General features: G+C 42.1%; 1 protein-coding gene across 2 annotated transcripts; it reads right to left on the minus strand.

The window, feature by feature from the left end:
• Window positions 1–126: 126 nt before the first annotated feature.
• npepps (aminopeptidase puromycin sensitive) lies at window positions 127–24,953 on the minus strand. 2 transcript variants are annotated; one of them, XM_070856593.1, is made up of 23 exons: window positions 24,635–24,953; window positions 21,922–22,006; window positions 21,673–21,750; window positions 21,421–21,542; window positions 19,406–19,513; window positions 16,593–16,793; window positions 14,656–14,752; window positions 14,532–14,565; window positions 13,361–13,475; window positions 12,412–12,576; window positions 11,796–11,900; window positions 11,647–11,707; window positions 11,435–11,544; window positions 11,063–11,126; window positions 10,818–10,957; window positions 8,226–8,360; window positions 6,276–6,495; window positions 4,996–5,138; window positions 3,917–3,973; window positions 3,606–3,713; window positions 2,269–2,424; window positions 824–871; window positions 127–283 (listed from the first exon to the last, which is right to left on the minus strand). In XM_070856593.1, the coding sequence occupies exons 1-23, from the start codon at window positions 24,935–24,937 to the stop codon at window positions 137–139; spliced, it is 2,802 nt and encodes a 933-aa protein (XP_070712694.1). In that variant the 5' UTR covers window positions 24,938–24,953; the 3' UTR covers window positions 127–136. The 2 variants fall into 2 exon arrangements, with proteins under 2 accessions (XP_070712694.1, XP_070712693.1); XM_070856592.1 differs by having other exon boundaries at window positions 21,916–22,006.
• Window positions 24,954–26,290: the final 1,337 nt, after the last annotated feature.

Here is a 26,290-nt window from a genome sequence, read left to right on the forward strand (position 1 = left end):
GTCTGTAGTCAGGAGGGGTGGAGGGGTGGAGGGGGGGGCGGCTATGATGCTGGGAGGTCCGCGCTGGAGGGAGGAGAGGGGATGAGGGGGTGGAGGGAGATTATGGGGTGGAGGGGGGGAGGCGGCGGTCGGCGGCTCAGACGGGGGACGCTTTGCGCTGCAGTAGATACTGGTGGATGTCGTCCGCGTCGCGCTTCAGCCAGGCGGCGTTGAGGAGGATGTTCTCACAGCACTGCTGCACCGTACGCTCGGCCGCCGGCGCCGGGTGGCTCTCAAAGAAACTCTGCGGGGGCGGAAGCACACGGAGAGAGAAGACCGGCGTGAGACGACACAACAGCTTCAGAGAAAAAACCAAACATTTCCTTGACAACAGAAGGATGAAGACTGTGTGATGTGACTGAAAGCTCCAGAAGAGCTACTAGATGGACTTTGTGATGAAAAGGAACTTTCAACCTCAATAAATGTCTCTATGTATCAGCCCTGTGATTGGCTGGAGAGCAGGGTGACCCCGCCTCTCGCCCAAAGTCAGCTGTGATTGGCGTGTCATTGATAATTTCTCAAATTAAAGGGTAATTCCGGTGTTTTATTTGGTAATATTTAGCAGAGGCGATCTACTGGACAAACTATTCTTTATTTTTATACCTAAAAAGGTCATTTAGACGTAGTAAACATGTAAAAATGAAGCTTTAAAATCTTGGAATGAACCCTTTAATGTCCGTCTCGATATTATTCAGCCGATTTAAATCTTGAATCTTGTTTCCATTTAAACATCCGTAACAAAGAAAATGACTTTTATTTATGGAGTTCTGTGAAGCAGCCTCACCTTCACTTCAGCGGCCATTTTGTCGATGGCAAATCCGTCAACTGTGAGCTGCAAAGACGATAAAACACACGTGAGCGAAAAGAAACAAACAGAAAAACAGTCAACTAATAATAATCAAAGAATCAGATTAAAAACGTGAGAAAGTGAACATGATGGTTATTTGTTGGAATCAAATTCAGCTGTGAGTAGGAACTGTTTCCATGGTGACAAACAAACGTCTGTTATTTGTAAAACAGATTTACACGTCTGTTATTTTCTTACAAAGCCGCCTGGTTTCCCCTCAATAAATTGATAATTGAATGTATTGATAAAACAAAAAAGCATATTATCAAATAACAGATTTGAGTTTTTTTTGTTTTTAAATTACACTGTACTGTACTATATTATACTACAGTAGTACTGAAACACACTGTACTACAGTAGTACTGTACTACACTGTACTACATTACACTGTACTACACTGTACTGTACTATATTATACTACAGTAGTACTGAAACACACTGTACTACAGTAGTACTGTACTACACTGTACTATACTGTACTACACTGTACTACATTATACCACAGTACTGTACTACACTGTACTATATTATACTGTACTATATTATACTGTACTACACTGTTCTGTACTACACTATACTACACTGTACTAGATTATACTACACAGTACTGTACTACACTATACTACACAGTACTGTACTACGCTCTACTGCAGTAGTACTGTACCACGCTGTACTGCACTAGTACCGTACCACGCTGTACTACGGTAGTACTGTACCACACTGTACTACACAGTACCACACTGTACTGCAGTAGTACTGTACTACACAGTACTACACTGTACTGTGCTACACTGTACTATATTATACCACAGTACTGTACTACACTGCACTACACTGTACTATATTATACTGTGCTACACTGTTCTGTACTACACTGTACTGTTCTATACTACGCTATACTACACAGTACTGTACTACGCTATACTACACAGTACTGTACTATGCTCTACTGCAGTAGTACTGTACCACGCTGTACTACAGTAGTACTGTACCACACTGTACTACAGTAGTACTGTACTACACAGTACTACGCTGTACTACAGTAGTACCGTACTACACAGTACCGTACTACACTGTACTACAGTAGTACCGTACTACACTGTACTACAGTAGTACTGTACTACAGTAGTACCGTACTACACTGTACTACAGTAGTACTGTACTACACAGTACCGTACTACACTGTACTACAGTAGTACCGTACTACACTGTACTACAGTAGTACTGTACTACAGTAGTACCGTACTACACTGTACTACAGTAGTACTGTACTACACAGTACCGTACTACACTGTACTACAGTAGTACTGTTTGCGTCCATGTTAACAGTAAATTGGAGTCTCTGACTTGAGTGGTTTTAATCGGACTGCAGAAACACTCACCTTGATGAGCCGTGATATGAGGAAGCCGCCCTGGTAGCGGTTGTAGAGCTCCTCCCAGTTGTCCTTGACAAACTTCCAGGCAGCTTTCCGGCCATGTTTACTGCTTCCTGCGACGCCCCCGATTACCGACACCGTGTCCTGGGGACGGACCTCTTCCTGTCGGGGGAGGAAGGGGAGAAAAAACCCAGAGGAGAGGTTAGCAAAAAGTGTGAAACTCATCCTCTGCTGGTGATGCAACTCACTGTACTGTCATAGTTAAAGGGCACTTCCACTATTTCCAAACCTTTTAGTACATATTTTGGTGTCAACATAACTGGTAGGAAGTCAAAGTTTTGGAAATAGTCAAGTAGATCAGCCGGCAGCCACCTGATCAATAAAAGTTCAACGTTCAATAAAAGTGGCTGTTTACCTTTTATTGGACTCACTGGACTTTGTGTTATTGTGTGACTTTAAAGGGTTAGTTCAACACAAAAACTAACCGAGCAGCAGCTCCTGTGTCCTGTTCTCTAAAATCCCTGCTTTAGTGAATGTAGTCTGGTGTGTGTGCTGTTTGTGGTTAAACCAAAAGGATCTTCCAGGTCTCTCTCTGTAGGGATCCTTTCCATGATGCTGTCACACACTTAGAATAACACTCTGAGCCTGTCAGTGGATCAAACAAGCTCTAATACCTAATAGATTCAGTTGCAGCCTGTTTTGCTGCCGGCTGAGTCGATCTACTGGACCGATTCCAAAGGTTTTTGTACCTTTTGGTAACTTTTTGGTGTCATTCAGACCGGTTTAAAAAAAAATAAAAGAAGAAGTGTGTTTACATACAGCACATTTGTGGATCAATAATTAGTTACTAATAGTGAAAGTCAGGTTTTGGGGGAAACTGTGGAGAAACACTCAGACAAACAAAGTCAGACATTTAAATCTTAATTGTTATTGTGTCTTTACTTGTTCTATTTGATTATTTGCTATGATGTTAAACCTACATTGATCAGGCTCTAAAGGATTGATGCTGTAATCAATGCAGGTGATCTACTGGAACAATTCAGAGCCACAAAGTATGTAAAAAAAAAATAGGTCCCAGGGTTTAAAGACACCAGAATTACCCTTTAAAGTGATTTAACTCTTTTCTTACAGTGCATTTTACCCCATAATTTACTGTAATCATTAAGCACAACGCTGAAAAATTAATAAATTAACAGAACTTTGGGTCTGATTTTCCTCTGAAACAGGTGCTTCTAAACATGCCGGTTAAAGACAGAAGTCTACAATAAAAGCAACACATCTTTCATTTCCTCTGTCGCCTGCAGAAGTGAAACCAGCACGAGGGTGAAAGTGGTCACGCGTACCGAGAGGGCGAAGCTGAGGACTTTCTGGATGAGGTCGGGGGCGGAGATGGCGCCCAGCACTCGCTCGATGCGGTTCTTCTCCTCCTGCATGTCCGCTTGTTTGTGGAGCTGAAAGAGCCAAATGACACAAACAAAATAAAAAAAAACAAAATACAGATGTGTGTGTGAGAAGAAAAGGGCAGAGAGAGAGATGTTAGGAGAGAAGTGAAGGGAGAGGGAGGTCAAGTTCTGTGACAGCGACGGCTTCTTTTCAGATGGTTCAGGTTATCTGTTGGCGTATTTGTCCCTGAAGACGTTCACGTCAGTCTTACCTTCAGCATCGTGTCCAATGTGCCGCTGTCTCCGTGCTTCAGCACTGTTAAATACACCTGGGAAAAAAACAAACAAAGAAGAAAGAAATAAAGAAACAACAAAAATACATCTCGTTGTTTGTGACGTTCTGCAAGATGAAGATCTAATCAGTGTGTCTACAGGCCTCCTAATGAAAACCTGCTTAAACAAAATGTAATAATTCAAAAACAATAAGCCTTAATTAGATCCTACATGAGGGCTGATTTGGACTTTTGGTGGGCACGATACATGGCTTTAGCTAGAAATCAATGAGGACAACTATAACAATTATCTATTTATATAAATCAAGTGCACAAAATACGCAAAGGAAACTGCTGTCGAGAGTATTTTAACCTCTAACTGTAGATTTAAGAGTAAATTATCCGGGATTGTGTCAGTGGTGAGTTAAAAAGCCGTTTACAAAGAGGATGAGGAGGATCCTGAAGAGTCAAAATACGAGTTCTTCATCCCAGGTGCCACGAATATATCCTCAATTCAGCAGGTGACTGATGAGATCTGAACCACAGACATCGACATGAACCGCTTTTCATGCTGTCCATGCGTTTGTTGTTACAATAAAAGGTCTATTCACTTCTGTTCTGTGAATAAACGCACCACAGTACGACCGGTCTGTATTTGAATTGTCACGTTACATCAAGAGCTTTGCTAATATCCAACTACAGCTGATAATGTGGATCATGTGCTTCCGTTTGACGTTAAAAACAAGCGTACAGAGACAGCAGTTATATCTTCTTGTCTAATTAGCCAATGAGGAGGTGGAGAGAAGTTATTGCCTCTGAATAAACTACCCAGTGGTTCAGAGAAAGCTGATTGTTCGCTAACTCGAACATCTTGTCTCAGTAAAGTTTCACTTCACTTCAGCAACGATGCTGCTGCTTTAACTTCTTCCCCTGGTCCAGTGTTAAAAAACAAAAATCACAAATTATTGTCATACTGAATACTGCGGTAGAGAAGTGCATCGCCCGGCTCTATTCTTTTTTTTTTTAAATTACTAAACACAAAACATGTTGTGTATGACCGTGTGTTTTATTTTGCTCACCGGGCTCCGGAGGTCTGCAGGCAGGACCTGCTTGCCGTCCACGTGGTCCCTGAATCTCCGCCGGGCCTCCTCCAGTGTGGGTTTGTGTCCCGCCTTCCCGAGCTTCCCCAGAACCAGACTTCTCAACAGGGCGTCCAGGTGACCTGCAGGACAACAACAAAAACATCACATGACAAGACAATACATTTGAGTGCTACTACATGGTGATGATGTACCGTGAACATTCTTTAGTAATTACTACTTTTTATGGTAAATTACATTGCAAAAACACATTTTTAATGTCCATATCGGGGGTCGGCAACCCGCAGCTCTTTCATCCCTCTGCTGCGGCTCCCTGCGGCTTTGAAAACTAAATACTGACTATTTAACTCTCTAAAACCTAAAGGGCCCACCGGCTCTGGATTACTGTGACTCCGTCACAGTTTGTGCTTTCGGAAAGCTGAGACGTTGCGCTTTACAGCCAATATGGTGTCATTACGGAAATCAGTGGAAATGTTTTTATGCAAATTGTTCCTTTCTGTATATATTTCTGCCAGGTTATATGTATTATATGTGTATTTTGATACAAAAAAGGTGATTTCATTTGTGTTCATGTGATCTGAAGGCAATTTATTTCATTAGTAAAGGTATGAATCTATATATATTATTAAAATTTAGGATGTAAAGGTTGTATTGATGTATAGTAAATTAAAATACTCCCAAAATGGGACAACAGTATGTTAAAATGTAAAAAAAGATGACGTGTAGATGCTGTTCGCTGAGGTTCAGTCTACTAGTTTGCATATATTGATATTTTTTTCATTGTTCAGTGAAACAGCTGACTGGACGCTCCAGTAAAAGGATGAAGGCACAAAAGAGGACAGCATTTTTGGTTTGCTGCCGATGGATCATTTAAGAAGAAGGACTAAAATAGACATTGCGTATTTTACTTAAAAGTAACCTTCAAAATGTTTTTGTTGAATTCAGAAATGTCATTTAATTTTCTCTGTAGCAGTTCATTGATTACATGAAAGCAACAGACTATAGTTTGTTTATATATAACATAAAGGTAGAAAACGATATATGCAGTGTTATCTTCATTTTGAATGTCAGAAGGTTTTCTTTTCTGTGGGAAACGGAACCAAATGGCTCTTTGAGCAGTGAAGGTTGCAGACCCCTGGTCTATATGATCAAAAAAACAGTCTAACTGTTTTTATTTTAAATGTCTAGAAAGCAGAAATGACTCCAAATACGCAGATTCGCCCTCCGTGACAGTTCGCCATCGTCCAGCTCCTCCTCACCTTCCCCTGGTTTGCTGTCCCAGCCGAGCTCCAGGCCGATGGGGGTGAACAGGTCCCGGATGAACTCCTGGATCTCCTCGTGGAAGTCGGTGTGGGACAGCAGCGAGGACAACACCCCCAGGTTGCAGCTGAGGTCGCTCCACACCGTGTAGTTGGGCTCGTTGACGAACGCCTCCATCAGCTTCAGCACCTCCACCGTGCTGATCATCCCTGCACGGGACTGAAGCCACAAAACAACTCAATTCAGCAAAGCTCAGAGCAGAATTTCCCCCTTTTGATTCCCTAAAATGAATAAAAGCAGCGTGTTTTATGGAAGAGTTTTTCAGGAGAAGAGCTGCCGTTTAAATTGCAGGTTTTATAGAGTAAAAGCAGAGGAAACGTGTGTTAACAACTGCTGTTAAAAACCATTTAGTAACAAACAAAAACAGGTTTTTTTTCTGTAAAACAACTTGTGTAAAAGTCTACTCATTATTCATCACTCAACAATCAGATTCAGTGACGTCTTTTAGGTTTTCATATAATAAAAACCCGCCTGTGAAGTGACTGTGTGTCACCGAGACGTCCGACACATCCAGTGATGACAGGATTGTGTTTTTGTGGTCAGGGCGAGGTCAGGATTACATCGTGATGAAGCTAAAAGGTGAAGCAACATCTGCTTTTCAGTTGCTGAGCATTAAATGCAGTCACAAAACTGGTGCGCCCTTATTTTGAAAGAAATAAGCAAACATCCACACGAGGACAGAACTGATAACAGCATGTATGAAGTTTCAGGAAGAAAGATTTATGCTCCTCAAAGTGCCCCATCTTATTAAACCGTCTGAAAGCTTTGTGGAGTTTAATCTCAGACAGACGCTGCAGGAGGAGCTGCAACAGAGGAGCGACATGAAATATTCAAACTCGTACTGATGAACAGCAGCAGCTGGATGAATCAGTCACTGGGCTTCATCCGTTACAACATAACCAAGACTTTTAGCTGTCAAACACACACAAAAATCCTTTTGTAAGAAGTTAAAACTGCGTGAGATGCTGCCGCCCTAAAGATACTGTAAACCGGTGCAGAGTGAGTTTCAGGTCTGTGAGATAAGAGTTACGTAACATTACAAGAGAATTGCATGAAAAGACGGCAGAGACTGTGAAGGCCACTGCGGGCTGCGTCGTGAATGAAAATGCTTTGAGAAAAATTATTATATATGTAATACCATTACTCAGCAGATGTGTCATTTCTGTTGAAAGCTCTTTTCCTTCATTTGGCATAAAAACTTCAATTAGTAGAATCATAGAAATTAAAATCATAGCAAATCATCAAATAGAACAAGTAAAGATTTGTTAGTGTTGTAAGCCAGTTTGCTATCATTTTAATTTCTCCACAGTTTCCCCAAAAACTTTAATTAGTAACTAATTACTGATCCACAAATGTACTGTATGTAAACACACTTCTTCTTTTATTTCATTTCAATGGCAGAGTTCTGTTTTAAAGGATTTTTTTAAAACCTGGGCCCCATTTTTGGTGTCTGAGTGACACACACCAGACTCCATTCACAAAAACAGGGATTTTAGCTCACAGAACACAGGAGCTGCTGGTCTGCTGCTGCCTTGATCAGTTATTCATTTCATTGCGTGACTTTGGTGTTTTTAATAGTTAAAAACAACACTTATAGTGGACGTGCTATTAGTGGTGCAGTTGCCCCAAAGGATTACACTGCACTGGGGGGGGGGGCTGGAGCCAATCACAGGGTCGATACATAGAGACACCATTCATGCTCACAATTACACCTACTGGCAATTTAGAGCCACCAATTAACCAAACCTGCATGTCTTTGGACTGTAAGAAGATCCTTTGGGTGCTGAAATACCAGTGGCAGGTTCCACTTTTCAATGAATAAAAAAAACGGACAATGACTAATATCATATATATGGCTGTGTATGTGTGTGTGTGTGAGAGAGCTTCACCAGAGAGAAGAGGTCGTTCTGCAGGCCGAGTCGGTCCACAGGCTGCAGGCTGAGGTCTCGGATGCCCGGCAGCAGACTCTCCAGCATGGACGAGCTGTACTGGATGCGATAGAAGCCCACGGTGCCGGGGTTGATCTGTAAACAGCAGGGACACAACTGGGTCAGGCTGTGGGAAAAAAAAAATGTAGTTTCACCATTTTCACCTCTCAGACTGAGTGCTTTTACCCAGCAAGGCTTAAAGTGAGTGAAACGTCGAGGGTTTAAGTCAACAACGGGCTCGTCGTGGTGGCAAAACTTCCTCAAACACTAACAATACTGACTTCTAACTTACCAATCATTAGGAGTAAGACAACCTTTCAAACTCTGTAGCTCTAAAATTACAGTTGGGAGCCTCAAACATGTGGCTCATGGTTTAACTGGTAACACGAACGTAAAACAAGCATTATTCATAGATCAGTATCAGCTGTGTACATTTCAATCCATTGTTAATTTCCTGAGAACTCATCATGCAGGCGGCAACAACATCATCAACAGCTGCTTATTTGTAAGTAACACCCAAGAGAAACAGGACGGGGCTGTTCACATTGTTAACACATTTGATAAGAGCCAAATGTTCACTACAAACCAGAGTAAAATATTAAAGATACTACATGGAGGTTTTTAACTGGTTATGAAACCAGAATCAAATAAAAAATTCAAAAAATCTTCTTCCCGTAGCCTGACATTGTGAAAAAGACGCCTTTAGATTTAGAAATTCATGTTTTTTTAATAATCAGAACCTGCAGAATGCTTTGCTTCATCATTAGAATTTCTTTCGGTACGATAACATTTGGAAAGTCTAGAAGAAGAGTTGCATGATTAAATCACTTTATCCCCATTCAGGTTAGCGGAGGGCTAACAGGAAGTCATCCCAAGACGGTAGTACGGCAGATGTTAGTCCGCCGTACGCTCTATGGGCCCAACAATGTGGGACATCCGGGTACTTTTATGCCAGAGAGGTCAAACTTTTTTTTTTGGCTTTCACAGGAATGAACGGAGCCTCCAACACTGTATCCAGGTCTCTGTAGACATTCATGGCTCCTTGTAGCTGCTACATAACCGACTAAAGTGTCCCTTTGTTGGCAGACCACATGAACACCTGTTGAAACCTGATGACCACATCCTCTCCTGCTCTTCCTCCCACACTAGACACTGATAAACTACTACTAACTACTATTACCAGAGTCAACGATCCAAGCAGCTACAAGGAGTTTTAACTGCTTATGAATCAGACTCAATTTAATACAGACTCCTCTATCGCACCTACATATGAAAACAAGACCATGAGCGAGAAGATATGCCTGGTTTTAAGTTTTCACACAGAGAGGCATGAGATGGAGGCAAAGGGAAACATTTATTGTCCTTCATCCAGAGAGCACCAAGGGTAGTTGCTTTAAACAATATCATAACTGACTAAACTGTCCCTTCGATGGCGGATCGGTGACCACCTGTGGAGGAAATGTGGCCGAGTCTGATGTACAACATCCTCTCCTGCTCTTCCTCCCAAACTGATAACCAGGAACTACAGACTGTGAACTCTGCTTGAACTTCTATTATGACTCATTAATTCAGCTTTAGACTCTGGACACCATCTCCTGCTGGACACATTTTTAACCCTGCTTTGACAAACAGGGTAGACGATTTTAGCTTACAGTTGAGTTTGCCTGTGCACAACTGTCATGTAAAGACAGATATCATGATTGTATAGAAAGACTGCTCTATAGAAGATCATACTTCCACATCTAAGCCTAATTTTCACCAAATGAACGCTGACTAGTATTTCCTACAGCTTGAGATGCACAGATCTGATCCACTAGATTGGTACTGGACCATATTAAGCAGATGTGAGAGGTGTCATTCAAGGCTAAATCCCACTGGGCACGTCTGCGTCACTGCTGCCGGAGCTAATCATGCCCACTCTTGCTTCAGATTCCACCAGAAGCACCGTGGCGTGTTTCAGAGTCGTCCCAAATAAGCACCTGGTCTGTTTTTGATGGAAGCCGCCGACTGGCCGCACAGCAGAAAGTCAGAGCTCAAGAAGTCAGACGAAGAAGAGTCAAAAAGAATCTGGTCTACTTTCAAAATAAAACACCCCCTGATGATGAGAGGTTCATCTTGGATGTGGAAAAACACACAACTTTCCCTTTAGCTGCTGTCTGTAGCTGCAGCACGACAAAGTAGGAAATACTGACAATAAATACTAAACAGACGAAATAAGAAACAAAGCCTGTTTGCTTATATCTGAGCAAGTAATCGCTCTGCTCCTGAAGCGTTCCCAGTAGGTTATGAAGCCGCGTAGAGGACCAAACAAAAGCCAGGACCTGATGCCAACTTGATTTTTAGTGCCATTAAAGTCCTCAGTACATGAAATAGCTCGTACCAGGTACCAAATTCTGCATTTGGATGATACCCTGAGTTAAATATCTGACTTGGCATGAGGAGAGAAGAATGATGGATCAGTGCATCCCTGATTTCTGGTGACTGCTGCTAAAATTGACAGTGAAGTGCTCATCTGAACGTCCTCGGTGAACCGAAACACGAACTCAAGCTCACCTTGATCCACTGGTCGGGGCCGACGCCGTTCAGGGTGATGGTCGTCTCGGGTCTGTCCAGCAGAACCTTGAGCTTGGTGCATTTGGGGTCCTCGCTGGTGCAAATACTAATGGGGACCATCCAGCTGGGGCAATCCTCACCTGTCCGACAGGCAGGTCAAGGAGCCAATGACAAGCTTGCACAGAATCAACACAGAGCAGCATTCAGTCTGGTCTGAGCAGCATAGAAGCTTTAGAAACACTCACCATCATGTGGTCCACTGGCACAGAACTTCTTCTGAGAGATCTTGAGGATGCGGTCGTCACCTTGCTATAAATAACATCAGGTTCAGTGTTTTTATAACATAATATAACTATAATATAGGATAACATTTTCACCATATTAGCCTAAAACCAGACCTGTAATACCAGTTTTCACCAGTAGTGACGAGGTTGAAGCACCACAACCACACTGGAACCAAATTTTACTACACTGGCACAGTTTTTCTTGTCGTTTCACTGGATTGTCTAGTACTCAAAACACACCACGCTGCCCACACACACACCTCTGATTTTTTTCTTTCTTTCAAACGGATCAATTTGTGGCTGATTAAACAGCTCGTGTCCAGTGAAGCTCACCTGATCCTGATCCACTTCGATTATCGGGAAGCCCATCTGCTTGGTCCATGAGCTCATCACTGCAGCGATGGGTTTTCCACTGGCCTGTTCCAGACAGTCCCATAGGTCCTCTGTGGCAGACAGGAAGGAGGCGGATGATTAGCAGCCCAGGAAATCAATTTACACAGACGCTTCATCTCGGGGAAAATATTTTTTTTTTTGCATGTTCTTACCTGTCGAAGCATTTTTATGTTGGAACTTCAAAAGATAGGCGTTCATTCCTTTCCTGAAGTCCTACAAAGAAAGAGGTGAATCTTATTTAACATTAAAAAAATAAAAAATACAAGCAATGTGGGGAAGTCGGGGCCGTTAGACGACCAACCTCGTCTCCTGTGTAGTTGTGCAACATGCGGATCACAGACGCTCCTTTGCTGTAGGAGATGGCGTCAAAGATTTCATCTACCTCCGATGGATGGCCCACGTTCACCTGGAGCACACGACGCACAAGGCAAGTGTTAAGCAGGATTCTCACTCTGAAGCAAACGGAAAATTCTGACTGTTTCATGACTAAAAAGCTGAATTTCCACATCCCGTGAATGTACAATGACATGCAAAGGTTACACGTTAGGTCAGGATCTCAGACTCTGTAGCATTTCTGTCCTCTTGGTAACCAAAGTTCCTGAAATTTACACATTTCCCGGCATGTTTGCTGACTCTGCCTCAGATTTTTCACTGATTTGACGGCTAGAAGACCACTAATGTTACAGTGGGAGCTGAGGAGGATAAATGAGCGCTAAAATTTCATGAATTTCAGTCGACACACCTTTTACACACTTAACCAGTATTTGCCCATCACATACTCAATAAGTAAATAAACTAACTAACATCATTACTTTACAAACAAAGATGAGACTGTGTGTCCCGGTGGACCGATCATAATCTAGATCATGTGACCCGGCAGATTTTGGTTTCACAAAGCGCGCCCCTGATCGTCTCACCTCTATGGGATGGCTGCTGTCCAGTGCGTCCAGGTCCAGAGCGCGGGTGTAGTCCGCCGAGACGAACTGGGTCCAGATGTCGTACTCTGGGAAGCAGTGGTCCACACACAGGTACTCGATCCAGGATGCAAAACCCTCATTAAGCCACAGATGGGTCCACCATTCCTGTGCACACACACACACACACACACACATTAGGAGGACATTGTGACCTCCAAGTCCTTAAAAACTGCTCCTGCACCAAAATACAATCTCCTACATCACAAATATAAAGACGTAAGTGTTTTGGTGTCAACAAATTCTGTTCTACATTTGATAATAAACACGAAAGGCGGACTTTGTGGATACGTGCCCGTGTATCAGGACCATCTGTTTCACATTGTTGTCAGATCTAAGAATCCACCAAGAAGGGCAATAAAACCAGAAAACTTTTTAACTTTTGCCCGCTAACAAAGCAGTGAGCCCTGATCGTATCTGTGTTCTGCACTGTAGAAGCCTTCATGGGTCTAATATGACGGAGCAGAAACCAAAATGATCTGGGAATCTAATTACAATAAAGAAATATAATACAATAATTAATAATATCTATACATATATTAAAATAACATCTGTGGCTAAAAATGTTTATCATGTCAGAAACAACATTTGGTGGCCTGAATTCTAAAGAAAAGCTCTTATCCACTTCTCTATTGATCAGCTCTGCCTGCAGGTCTTCTCTGATCCATTCAGGTGTTGCACATGATGATAAACAGACCCCCACCGACCCAGAACAGACTGACCGAAACAAAACGTTGATCCAGATTCTGATTTATCTCCTCCCCCCAAAATATTTCCTTTACTTTTCTACGATTGCTGTTATTTTCAAAGCTCCTCTCAACCTGTCCACATATGAGGCCGCCTGAAGTTATTTCCAGCTACAAACAGCGGATGTAAGGTTACGGCTGGTTACCATGGTGACCAAGTTCCCGAACCACTGGTGGGCGAGCTCGTGTCCGACCACCAGCGCCACCCACTGCCTGGAGGACGAGCAGGAGTTCTTCGGGTCGATTAGCAGTGCTGTCTCCCTGGAAAAACCAAACAGAGAGTGGAGGTCAGCGCCGCGACGCCTGAAGGTCGACACTTCCTCCGAACGCCAGCAGGTTTTTTTTTTTTTTTTTCTCTCTCCCTCCATCCGGCGGCCACGTCCGCTGCTGAGTTGTTTATTACAAAAAAAAACCTGTGTGCAGGTGGCGGTGGATGGTAGATGAACAGAGCCGGCATGCCGCATGCAAATCACACGCCATCTGAACACCTAACAGGTGGCAACACGTCCAACGAAACGCGAAGCAATTAAAAAGCCATCAGTGCTGTCGACCAAAGTGACACAGCTGCAACGAGAACTTCTCAGAGACGGAGGCAAAATCTGCTGTTTTCTCAATGAGGACTGGAGCTGCAGCACTACAGTTCAGAGCTGGATCCACTGATTCTTGTCCTCATCGATCGATTGCTTGATTATTTTAACCCTTTAACCTTCTGCTCAACCATATGGTAGAGCACATTTTGACTCACTATATCTTATTGAAAACATGTTTTACTTACGACATCTCAACCGTTTGGTAGAGGCCAATATTTCAAAAAAATGTGGGGTCTGTTCATAAAAAAACATTGATTTTTGTAATTAGTGCCCCAAGGAAATAAAATATATAAAGAATACATTTTTTCATTGTTTTTTTCTTGGTGAGGACGTTAAAGGGTTAATCACTATAAAAATGCCAATCACCATTTCCCCACAGCCCAGAGAAACGTTTTTAAATGACTTGTTCTGTCCAAACAACTCAAATTTACAATGATATAAAACAGAATAAAGCTGACAAACCTCAGACGTTTGGCTGTTTCACTCAAAATAACTCCACGATGATTAATAATAGTCAGCAAATTAATGATAAAAGTACACATGAATTGAAGTACTGAAGTAAAGAGCGTTGGAAAACAGATTTAGGGTATCGACTATCTTTAATTTAATCATCTTGATGTTAATGCGTTAGAATAACATTCACTTTTCCCTCCCAACCAGTGTCACTTAACTCATATAACACCATAGTTTTTCCCCCTTTTGTTGATTAAAAATATTGGAAGCTTACCTGTAGGTAACAAGGCCCCAGTTTTCCATGGCACCTGAATGGGAGGCAGCAGTACGTGTTTCACTCTCGAGGTTTTCAGCAGAAATGTCTCAAATTTCTGAATGTGGAACTAGCAGCTACTCACCAGCAGCAAAATCAGCGATAGCTATGAGATCAATTTTAGGCAATGGATAAGGAACACTGAAGTAGTCTTTATAGAAAGGTAAGGTCTTAGTCGCAACCTGGAAAAAAAAGAAGAAGAAAGAAAGCATTTAAAATAATAGAAAAAGAATCTAAACATGTCTGAGGACTTGATTACAGACACAGAAACAGTAATTCAACACATGCGGTAAAACTTTTGCAGTAAAAAGCGACTTTGATTGCATCTCAGAGGAGCTGATCCGCTCACGGCCTTTCTCTGAGCTGCTGTGAAAAAAAAGAGGCTGTTTTGTCCAGAAAACTGATTGCAAAGAGGTGATTAATGCGAGTGTGGAAAATGGAAATGACGAGGACGTTATAATGAAGATGAACTAGGTGTGTTCCATAAGATATGGGACGAATGTGTTTTTAAAGCACCTTGCTGTGTATATACATTTGGTCTGTATTTGTCCGATACCAAGTAAAATTCAGGCTGGTATCGACGATATTTTGAGTTTCCAAACACATGAAGTTTTTGAACAAAGTAAAAAGTGATGTACAGCAGTCCCTCGCTATAACACGGTTCACCTTTGCGGCTTCGCTGTTTCACGGATTTTTTTAGTGTAATTTTGCATGCTTTTTTTTACAGTGTATGAACGCGCCTTGTGTTCTGCGTCCTGATTGGCTAAGGGACTGTAGACCGATGTCAATTGATCTCCTCCATGCCGTGTCTCTGTACAGGACAGAATACGTTCTTCTTGCCAAATTTACAGAAATGTTCAATCGCTAGCAGTGTGACTTTTAAGTGCTGCCTGTTTGCAAGACAAACAAACAAGAGATAAATGTGAGAAAATGTTAATGCCTGTCTGAGAAAAGTGTCTAAACTGTATGGTGAGGGGTTTTACAGCCTTAAGATATATAGAATCATTGTAAAAAATAAAGCTGACTACTTCACGGATTTCACCTATTGTGGGTTATTTTTAGAACGTAACCCCGCACTAAACGAGGGACCACTGTATTTCAAATTCTAGCTTCATAATGAATGTAAGACATCACACTGCTCGTTCTGATTGTTTAATTATGAAGAATTTTGATACAAGAAAAACTAAATACTGAAACGTTGCCTGTTAATCGACGGCATCTGAACATGAAGGTCTTAAAACGCTCGCCTGAACATTTTAACTCAAACATTCACACTTTTTCAACCTTTCCTCAGATGTTCCCTCATTCAAAAGGTTTTTGTTCAGGAACAACAGCATATTTACATTTTTCCCTTTAAGTCTGGCGCAAACGTATTTACGCAGCCGTATTTCGCACATGACTGTGACAGGCGGAAGAGAAAGTAGTTCCTACCAACTTAGACGAGATCCTGATAGTAGAGTTATTTTCCACTGTGTTCCTGTTACTGATAAACTACACATTTACTCCAAATTACTAAAATATCAATATTTTAATATGAGAATCGATTTTAGAACATAAATATCTGGTATCGGAGGTATCGATATTTCAGTATCACTACTTTCTAGTCATTTTGACAACTCACAGCGCTTCTACATTACATCCTCATTCACACAGGAGGAATCTAAGTTGGAGGAAACTATTCCTTCACACACTGAAGCTGCTTCAGGAGCAAGTTGGGGTTCAGTGTGTTGCCTGAGGACACTTCAACAAAACCAGCTGTGCTTTTCATGTAATTATGATCGTGGTTATTGTTATTACCGATCATGTGCCTCGTTTGTCTTTTGTTTGTTTTTCGTATTCATGCCATGCAGAAGGAAACACGAAGGATCGAGCAGATACAAGTAATAATAATAACGGAGTCACTACCATCACACAAACTCTGGTAAATGCAGCTGCTGTCTGTGTATTTGTGTTTAAAGGGAGTAAAACTCAAGAAGGAGCATGTAGTGAATCCACTGCCGTCTGGTAAAACAACATACTCACCTCCAGTGCAAATTTCCCCTGTTCTGCCTTCCCGACGGGTGTGTAGACGCGTACCGTTACGCCGTCTGATGACTGGCTCTCCACGTAGTCGTATTCACCGATGACAAAAGCTACAAGGTATGTGGACATGATGGGCGTGGTGGCAAACTTCACCTCCACAAGGTTTTCGTCCTCTGGATATGGCTTTCGATCAATGACATTCTGAGGAAGGCGGAAGGAGAAACCATATTACTGCTAACAAGAGTTAATAAAAGTAGGACTTTCTCTAGCAGATCATTGAGCAAGAACAAATCTTTTGTTTCCACTGAATTATGATTATTCTCTTCTGGGCAAAGAGTGATGTTGTATAACACAAACAGTCCAAAGCCCCACCAGCAGCTGTTACAGCCTCAAATATTAATTGCACACTACTTATTACTTATTGCTCAAAAGCTAAACTGGCAATGAGGCCGAGCTCGTGCTGAAGGTGATGCTGGAGGAAGTCATAAACGGTTCATCCTCGGTTGGTAAATCTGACAGCACTGTTCCTATTAGTGAAAGACTTTTCTTTTCTGCAAGTGCTATTAAAATGGGTGGGGAAATTTGTTGGGGACTATTTTCAGTGGCGGATGAATCCACATGTGGCACTCAGGTGAGTGTTTGTGGCAGCAGGACTGTGTTTTTAATAGTTTTTGGAGACAAATCAGGCTGTGACACGCCAAATACTTGTTAGCAGGATTTGTTGATGAGAAAAAAAAAAAAAAAATCAGAACATCAGACTTATTGCTTTAGTGTCAGTGCTGACGTTTATGGCAGCAATTATCTTAGTAGTAGATATCCTTCAGCATCAGCCGAACAGTTAAATGTTGCACTGGATTTAAAAAGGGCACAGTAGACCTGCTGAGAAAATAAATTTCAGCAGGTATGTGGACACAAAAGGTCAAGAGCTGGACTGGCATCAGTCTCTGCAGGACTTGCTGCATTCACTTGGTTTCAGGCAGACGGCAAACAGCATTTCAGTGGACCAGAGCAGGACAGTAAAAGTAGGTGAGGCCGGCAGAGAATAGCAATAGAGATAACAGTAATGGTGGACGTCATTGCCGACCAAAGATAAATTCTTAAAAACTTTCTGCAGTCCTCTGTGACAGAATTTACAACGCGACTCATCAGTTCCTGATAATGGGACACCTCAAAGGCTGTTATCCCTGCATATATTTGCATTATATTCTGTATATTTGCATTTTATTTTATTATTATTATTTCTTCTTCTTTCAGTGGAATTCTCACTGTAAATTTTGAGTTTCTGATGTAGCTGTTGTGTATAGCTGACTTTCCCCTTTGGGGGATGAATAAAGGTGCATCTTATCGTATCTTATCCCACTTACACCATGGTTATTTGCCAAAGAAAAAAAAATTAGGACCATTCATTTATATTTTCATGCTTTTTGCAACTAAAATCCAAAGTTTTTCACAAGACGTGACTCCGTTTCCTTAGTAACGCCTGTGAGTTTGACTAATCTGAGGAACAATCACCGTCTTCTCATTGGCTTGTTATGCAGTGGAAACAATGTGCTTTACTCCAGTAAATAGGATGGATCCTAGATATGACGTGATAGATGTTTCTAGTCTCTCAGCTCATTGATCCCTTTAGCTCAGCGGTTAGCCAGAAAGCTAACGCTACGCTAGAAAGATTCAATGTGGATGAGTGCGGTTGATAAACACGACTTCACAGCATGTTTGACAACAACAGTAGCAGCTAACCAGGTATGTCGCTGCCCCCAAATCAATATGAGGATGTTCACGAACAAAACAAAAGCTCCGGATCACAGACTCCCCACTTCCCAGTCTACTTCCTGCAGCTTGTGGTGTTCGGACACTGAAGGAGCAGCGTTACACTCGCTAACGTTAGCTTGGTGAGGTGCTGCAACAAATAGTAAACTCTGACTGCGTCACTGTTGCTATGGTTACTGGTGAACCCAGATGATAAGATGCATAATATGATACTAGTAAATTTATTTAGTATATTTTGTTTCCATTCTTTGTTATCAATACAGCATCAGCAGAGCAACATATTTTGTCAGGCTGCCGTCCCATTGGAGTGTCTGTGTGTTTTTCTACTGCAGGTGGCTGAATGTTTACGAATGAGGCTAAAGTCCTGCTGGCCAAACGCATCAAACACTGTAATAATCATTATTTGTCTTTAATATTCTTCTGTAATTTGTCTTCCATGATCAAGTTTAGTTGTCCTGTCTTTTAGGATTCAACCAGGTTTGGACACAAAACCAGACATTATTAACAACCGACAGACTGCGTTCATGTCAATCACATTTAGTCAGTGATCAGGAAGACCCAAATTTAGCCTCGTCGTCACCACCCAGATGAGCTGCGTTAGCCCGGGGGCTGTTGTTAGAAATAATCTCAGCCAGATGATGTTTTCTGATGCAATTTAGCTGCAAACGCCTCCAGCTGAAATGACCGAGGGCAGAGTTTGTACGACAAACGCAAGACGTGTTTTCAGGACGATGTTTTTTTTTTTTTTTTTCTCTTCTTCTCCTTTTTACAACGACCAACCTCATTGTACGTGTACAGTAGTTAGATTTCACATGTGGTTAAGCATAACATTAGCCAGAGGGAGAATATGCAGGGACTGTCTGCCCTCTGTTATGTAAGAAAAGAGAGGAAAGGGAAGCGAGATGGCACACACACACACACACACACACACACACACACACACACACACACGTATATATAAAAGAAACTTGGCAGCATAAAGTGACTCAGGCAGTCTGAGGTCTGGAGCGTCTCAGAGGGAGGGTTGAACACATGACACGTACCATATTTGACAAGGCTACTCGGTCCTTGGGAACTATCAGAGCAATGTCAAAGGTAGCTTTGATAGCTGGCTCATCCCAACAGGGGAAAGCTCTGCGAGCGTCCGTGGCCTGGAGAGAAGGGGAGAGAGAGAGAGAGAGGGAGAGAGAGAGGGAGAGGACATAAACTGAGTCCAGACTGTGTTCAAGCGAGCTGAGGTGAACTGCATCTTCAAACACATCTGTTGTGATCACATTTGGTCACACAGAGACGCTGTGGCTGCTAAACACATCAGCACTCAGACATACAGGTATACATGTGGTCCATCATGACGCATCTCCACCAAGGTGAATAAAACTCAACTGAAAACTGGGAGCGGAGAAACAACAAATAAAACAAAAATTACAAAAGTAATTAAAATGAAATAAAAACATACAAGAAATGTAATTCCAACTATTTCTGCACCTGTCAAATACCAGCAAACCTGTTCTGGAAACCAACTTGAACTAAATTGAAGTGAAAACAAAAGATAAACTGATGAAAAACACAAATTATAAGAACAACTCTGATCTACATATAAAAAGAAAAAGGGTGAAAAGAAAAAAATAACAGTCATGACGATCATGTGGTGGAATAAACCATAACATTACATACGACCTATTTGTTTCAACATGTACAGACATATTTAATTCTCCCTTTTAGAAGCGACAGTGACGACTCCTTCCCTTTGTCGCAGGAGCAGCTATTTTTCAAAGCCGATCAAATTGAGCGGCGACATTTGTAGCATTTCATTTAGACAAACAGCCCACAGCCAGTGATTTAGTTTGGTCTAGACCTGCTCTTTATGTTAAGCGCCTTGAGATAACGCTGTTGTGAATTGGTGCTATATAAATAAAGACTGATTGATTGATTGATTGATTCCAGTGACGCCGACGTGCAGCTTTCCTACCTGTGTTCGTTTCACTTTGTCTGAGCTGCCACATAATCAGCGCCTGCGCCCGGAGGGGAAGTTACTCTGAATTAAATCACTCCAGCTACACAGTCATGAAAATAATCCAATTATACATCACCGTAAGTTATTATTTTTTCATTTTTTAGCTGCTTTTACGGCGGCTTGCTTGCCAACAAACACGCATATTATCTTTCGTAGTGCTTTCCCAAAACCAACGTGCACGTCCGCTTCACGCAGCCACGGGCCGAGTGTGTAATTATAAAAGTTTTAAAGCAGGCTGGGTTTGAACTTCCCCGTCTGACAGTCTTCCTACTTTTAGCCGTGTCAACTTTTTGCATGCACAACTGTGTGTGACGTCGGCATCATGTTAATAATATTGGATTTTAGAATATTTGCATCAAGGAGATCCCATAGATTAATAATAATTTGACATTCTGCCGAAAACAGACGCGTCCTTATCTCGTTTTACATACAAATACTTTCTCAACTGAAACAAGAAGTACACTATATGGTGCTATATATCAAATATATGGTTGGCAGACAGACCAACTCTTAACAATCTGACTGTATTTTGAGGTGAACTGACACATGTATGCTTCGGTGGCTGCAGACTAGAGCGCCGCTACAAAACATGTGGATTGCGCAGCAAGGAAATTACACCATTCAACAAAAAAACTGAATGTGCAGGTGACCAATAGGAGGAGAATCATTTCTTCCAAAACGTGCACGTACACATCAGGTGTATATGCTGCAGGTGACAGAGGTTCAGTAGCTGATGAAAGCCCCCCCCCCTCACCCTCCTGTCAGTGTGCAGACTGGACTGGCCTGGTTTTGCCTCAACTTTCCCAGGAACACATCAACACACACACACACACACACAGGGGCCTTTTCAAAACATACAGTACGTATAAATAGAATGAAATCTGAGGTATTGCCTCATCTTTAGGACAATTCTGGATTACCACCAAGAGTCACTTGACCATCCTCCCCCCCCCCGTGTTGCAACACAGGCGAGTTGTTGGTTAAGCAATAGACTAAACTTTCACAAAAAGAAAACATCCCATCTCCCCGAGGCCATCAACTTACCTCAAACTGTGTGACAGCAGCGTAGCGGATCTCTCCAGCTGAGGTTGTATATTTACTTCTATAGAATCCCTTCATTTTGTCGTTCAGTTCCCCGACAAAGTCTATCTTCAACGTGCCGGAGCCTGAGGAGGTGTGCACAGAGAGAGAGGGAGATGCAGTGTTCGTTCAGCCACGACCAAAGGGGCCAAATCTGTTATTCTTCAACAGCACAGAATGAGGTTTTTGAACGCAGCGTGTGAAGTCCCTTCTTACCTTTCTGTAGTGCGCTAGGAAATGACAAGGTGACTTTCTCATCCTCATTTTGATAGTTGAATCCTGTAGCATTTATTTCTAAAAAAGGAAAAAGAATGGAAGAAAAAAAAGACAGGCTGAAATTTCCTATATTAGGATTCTAAAAAGGTAGGTGTAATCAAAAAACAGTGAGGAGAGATCAAATTATATTTTCATTTATAACGGCGTCATTAATTGAGGGGGAAAAAGCTGACAAAGTCTGACCCTCACCTTCTCCTCCCTGTGGCGCAAAGGAAGCTGTGATGATGTCGATGTCAGCACAGTTCATCACAATCTGATTTGTGGCTTGTGTAACCTGTAAATATTGACATAAAACACCATAATTTATACACTGTGCCATAATTTCAAACCCTTAATCTGCCCTGTAAAGGCAAAGTTTAAATAAAGCCCAACTGTCACCTGGGCTCGACAAGAGGGAGCAAGAGTTTTGTTCTGATTCTGATGGTGAAACACGGTCATATATCTGAGGCAGGAATGAATCTGCTTAGTGTGAGCTACACCTACATAGGCTGAAGGGCAAAATATACAGATAAAAGATGACAGCAGATAAAGAACCAGTTGGGGTATGGAACAAAAAAAAAAAAAAAAAAAGGAGAAAGTGATGGAAACAAAGAAAGGAAGACAGCCTACAGGGCCTCTGACTTGTGATGTGAAAACAGTGAAAGTGACTGCCCAACTTATTGAGGGAGAAACACAGTGGCACACTTGGATGCCTTGCAGTCTTCAAAGGAGGGCAGTGATAGTGACATTCACGGTTTGTGGCACTGCTGGTTGGACGCTGCTGCTGTTAGAGACACTTGGAGGCCGACACAGCGGCAGAGAGGCAGTAATTATGAAACACGCTCGGCTGATGGCAAAGTGCCACGTTGCTGGAGTTTCTTCCAGTCTATTGTGTTTTGTCCAGGCTTTGTACAAACTGCAGGTAAACAGGGTATTACTAAACTGTTTAGTAACTTCCTGGCAAACACAGCGTTAGAAAAACTTTCAGGAGGGCTCGCCTTGAAAAGACTTGCTAAAAAAGGGATTGGCAATTGCAGCCGGGAGACATATTAATGATTTAACCAACAGAAACACAAATTTTGAATGTGTTCAACATCTATTTGAAGTTTTAATGAACACAGATGGTCTAAGCGTGTTCAAACCGTGCCAATGAGATACCAGCGATTCGCTCCTGGTAGTGAAAAACAATAGTTTCTCAGTGTGTTTGTTTGCTGTGTCATTTCATGAAATAAGCCAAAGTTCTCAAAAGCATCCAGCGCCGCGTTTCAAACACTTGAGCTGAAACAGTCAGTCAATCAATAGAAAACCAAATGTGAGTATTTAACGCTCGTCATTATTAATTTAATATTATTTTGTTTGTTTTGCAGCCACCTGCTTTGTACTGTAGGATTTCTGTTATCTTATCTCATTTCTAATTTACTGCTTTTGTTTAATCTTTTCCTGATAGCGAAGCAGTTTGTTCACATGACCTGACTAATATCTGCACATTTATACGTAATGGCCGTAACGTATAACGATGTGGTCGGTCGTCTGATGTGTGTTTACAAGCAGGCACAGGTGTTAGGGCACTGAGCTGACAGGTGTCTGCGCCGCCACTACGGAGCAATTCACACACACATTAAACACATATTCCATCTCTGGACTACATGTAAAGTGAGCTCGTGAGTTTATGTGTTAGTTATTAAGTGACTACTGCCTCTGCCAACTTTAGTGCATTGCTAAAAGACCGTTTAAAGATTAATCTAACCTAAAAATCATGTAAATCTACTTTCTCGGGACAGTTTTAAAATGTTTGTCTGCAGTGGTGGAAAGTTTTTAAGTACATTTTCTCCGTTACTTGTGCTTCACTTGAGTATTTCCACATCACGCTACATAATACTTCTACTTCAGTACATTACAGAGGAATATATTATACTTTTCACACCATTACATTGATCTGATCTGTGCAATCTGTCCTGCAGACCTCTAGATTGGGAAGCACTGCAATAAACTACTAACTAAATACTAAAGTTAAAGTAGTTAAAATGAGCTATTAACAGTAAAAAGCTACTTATGAAGTAATTACTCAACATAAACAATATGCTAATGTCATATATGATAACATATACAGTCACAGGCATCACTTTTGTGCAGAATAAATACTCTAACTCTTAAAATTTAATTACTTTTATTTGTAATTAAGTATTTTTACATTGCTGTAGTGGTACTTTTACTCAAATAAAAGGATCAGAAAACGCCGTGCACCACTGATTTAACATATAAATGTTAACTTAGTTGGGCTGAATGTGTGAGTGAGGCAGAGAGTGGGAGGGGGCGACATGATGTTGCCATGATTTAGCAAACACTAGTGAGCGTTAGCTAGCCGCTAACTGTCAAGTTAACAACTTCAGTCGGTCAACATCCGATTAACTGGTTGTGATTACTAGTAAAGGCTTCCTGCTACAAAGGGTTAACGTTGCTGGCATACAAAAACTGATCTGGAGACACATTAAGCCCGTTGCCAAGGGCTGCTAGCAGGCTAATGCCCACGACAGGCTAAGCTAACATGAGAGTGCAAGTCTGCTGCTTTCTACGGGATTGTTGTGCTAGCTAGCTGCAGCCAGCTAGCGGCTAATCACAGAGATAACCAGCCGTCATTCTCCCCTCATTCACGGGTCTCCCTCGGCCAGTGCGAGCCAGTCAACGACGGTTAGCTTAGTTAGCAGCTGCCAGCTAAAGTTAACGTTAGCTAACGCCTGCCAACACCGTTAGCTAACCGGGTTACTACTGGCTGTGCTGGTGGCTAACGTTCGCCGTTATCAGCCGAACACGGTAAATTAGCTAGCTAATGGTAACGTTAGCTGGTCAGATTACATAACAAGATCCCCGCCATGCACAGACAAATCCATCCGAGCATGGAGCCAGGCGCTCTGCCGTGACATACCTCCACCAGCGCCTCCAGCTTGCCTTCGAAAGTGAAGTCGATCAGGTCGGGCTTCAGACACAAGCCATAGTTGACGGGGTAAACGTCAGTTGGTAACCGTACGAAGGGCCTCCTTTCGGGCATGGTTCCTGTATTTTGGCCGGCTGCGCGAACGAAGACGGTGCAGTGTGTAACTCTGGTTGTCGCTCTCAGTTTTGTGAGTAGAAAGCTGACCGAAACGGGCCTCGGCAGTGAGGACGGACAGCAGGCGGTGAGTCTGTGTGCGGATGACAGCGGAACCCTGCGGCCCAGGAGCAGCAACATAGACCGAAACCCTCTCAGCACTGCCAGCTACGGTTCTCTCCTCTCAGACAGCCCAAACAACTCAAGTTAAGCAGCGTCGACCTACACGCACACGACGTCATCACGTTTCCGCGTACGTAGCATACGTGCGTGTGCGTGTCTCTGCTCAAAAAACAATCACAATTTGCCTATTACAACTTGTGTTTTTCAATTTTCTGCGCATTAATTTAAACATTTGAAATACTGAAAGTGACATTGAAATGGTTGTGCCCGTATTGACGCGGCTTTTCTACCAAAAGTGCCCTTTTGGATGCTGCTGTGGTGGATAAAACATGTTAAAGCTCTCATTAAGATGTCCCCCCAGTGGTGAAAACGTGATAAAGTGCCCTCTAGGATACCTGCCCAGTGGAGAAAACGTAAAGAATGGCCCTCAAGGGTGTTCTTCCAGTGGAGAAAATGTGCTAAAGTGCCCCCAGCAGTGCCCTTTCAGTGGAGAAAATTGTTATAAAGTGCCCTTTAAGCTGTGCTTCTTTCCAGTAAAGAAAATATGATAGACGTGACCCCTTGGATGTGCTTCCAGTGGAGGAAATGTGCTAAAGTGCCCCCAACGGTGCCCTTTCAGCAGGGAAAACTTAGTGAATTTCCCTCTAGGATGTCCTTCCAGTGGAGAAAATGTGTTAAAAGTGACCTCCAGGGTGTCCTTCCACTGGAGAAAATGTGATAAAATGCCCACTAGGATGCCATTCACTAGAGAAAATACAAAAAGTGTCCTCTAGGATACCTGTCCTGTGGAGAAAATATGATAAAGTGCCCCCCCATGGTGCCCTTCCAGTCTAGAAAACTCAGTAACTCTCCCTCTAGGATGCTTCCATTAGAGAAAGCTTCCCTACTTTATTTGTGCAGCGACATTAAAAACAGAGTTTACAAAGTGCTGTGACAGACAAAGCAAAACAGGATGCTCAAGGAGCAATATGACATCAGAGAGCCGAACAATGAAGCCAAACAAAAGCAAGGATTCCAGTGAATTAAACACAAGGAAGTAAGAAAAGGGACAAAAGCAGGAGAGAGAGAGGGCGGTAGAAGAGATACACGACATTAGAGCATTAAAAAGTGCAGATATAAACACATACAAGAATAGAATAGAGAATTAAACGAATAATCTATCTATCTATCTATCAGAAAATGCAATGCAGTGATAATTAGTTGGCATCTGCACACCTCTAAATGTCTAAATAGTTCATGGATGTGTTTTAATTACACTTTCATTGTAGTTATACTTCTACTGCTGTTGTAGTTATACATTTGGGTGAAATAATAAAATGATTTTAATCTTATTCCGGGTTTGGAGATGTTTTTATTTTTATTTTTTGCGAC

The sequence above is a fragment of the Pempheris klunzingeri genome, chromosome 3, assembly GCF_042242105.1.
Source record: "Pempheris klunzingeri isolate RE-2024b chromosome 3, fPemKlu1.hap1, whole genome shotgun sequence".
Classification (NCBI taxonomy): domain Eukaryota; kingdom Metazoa; phylum Chordata; class Actinopteri; order Acropomatiformes; family Pempheridae; genus Pempheris; species Pempheris klunzingeri.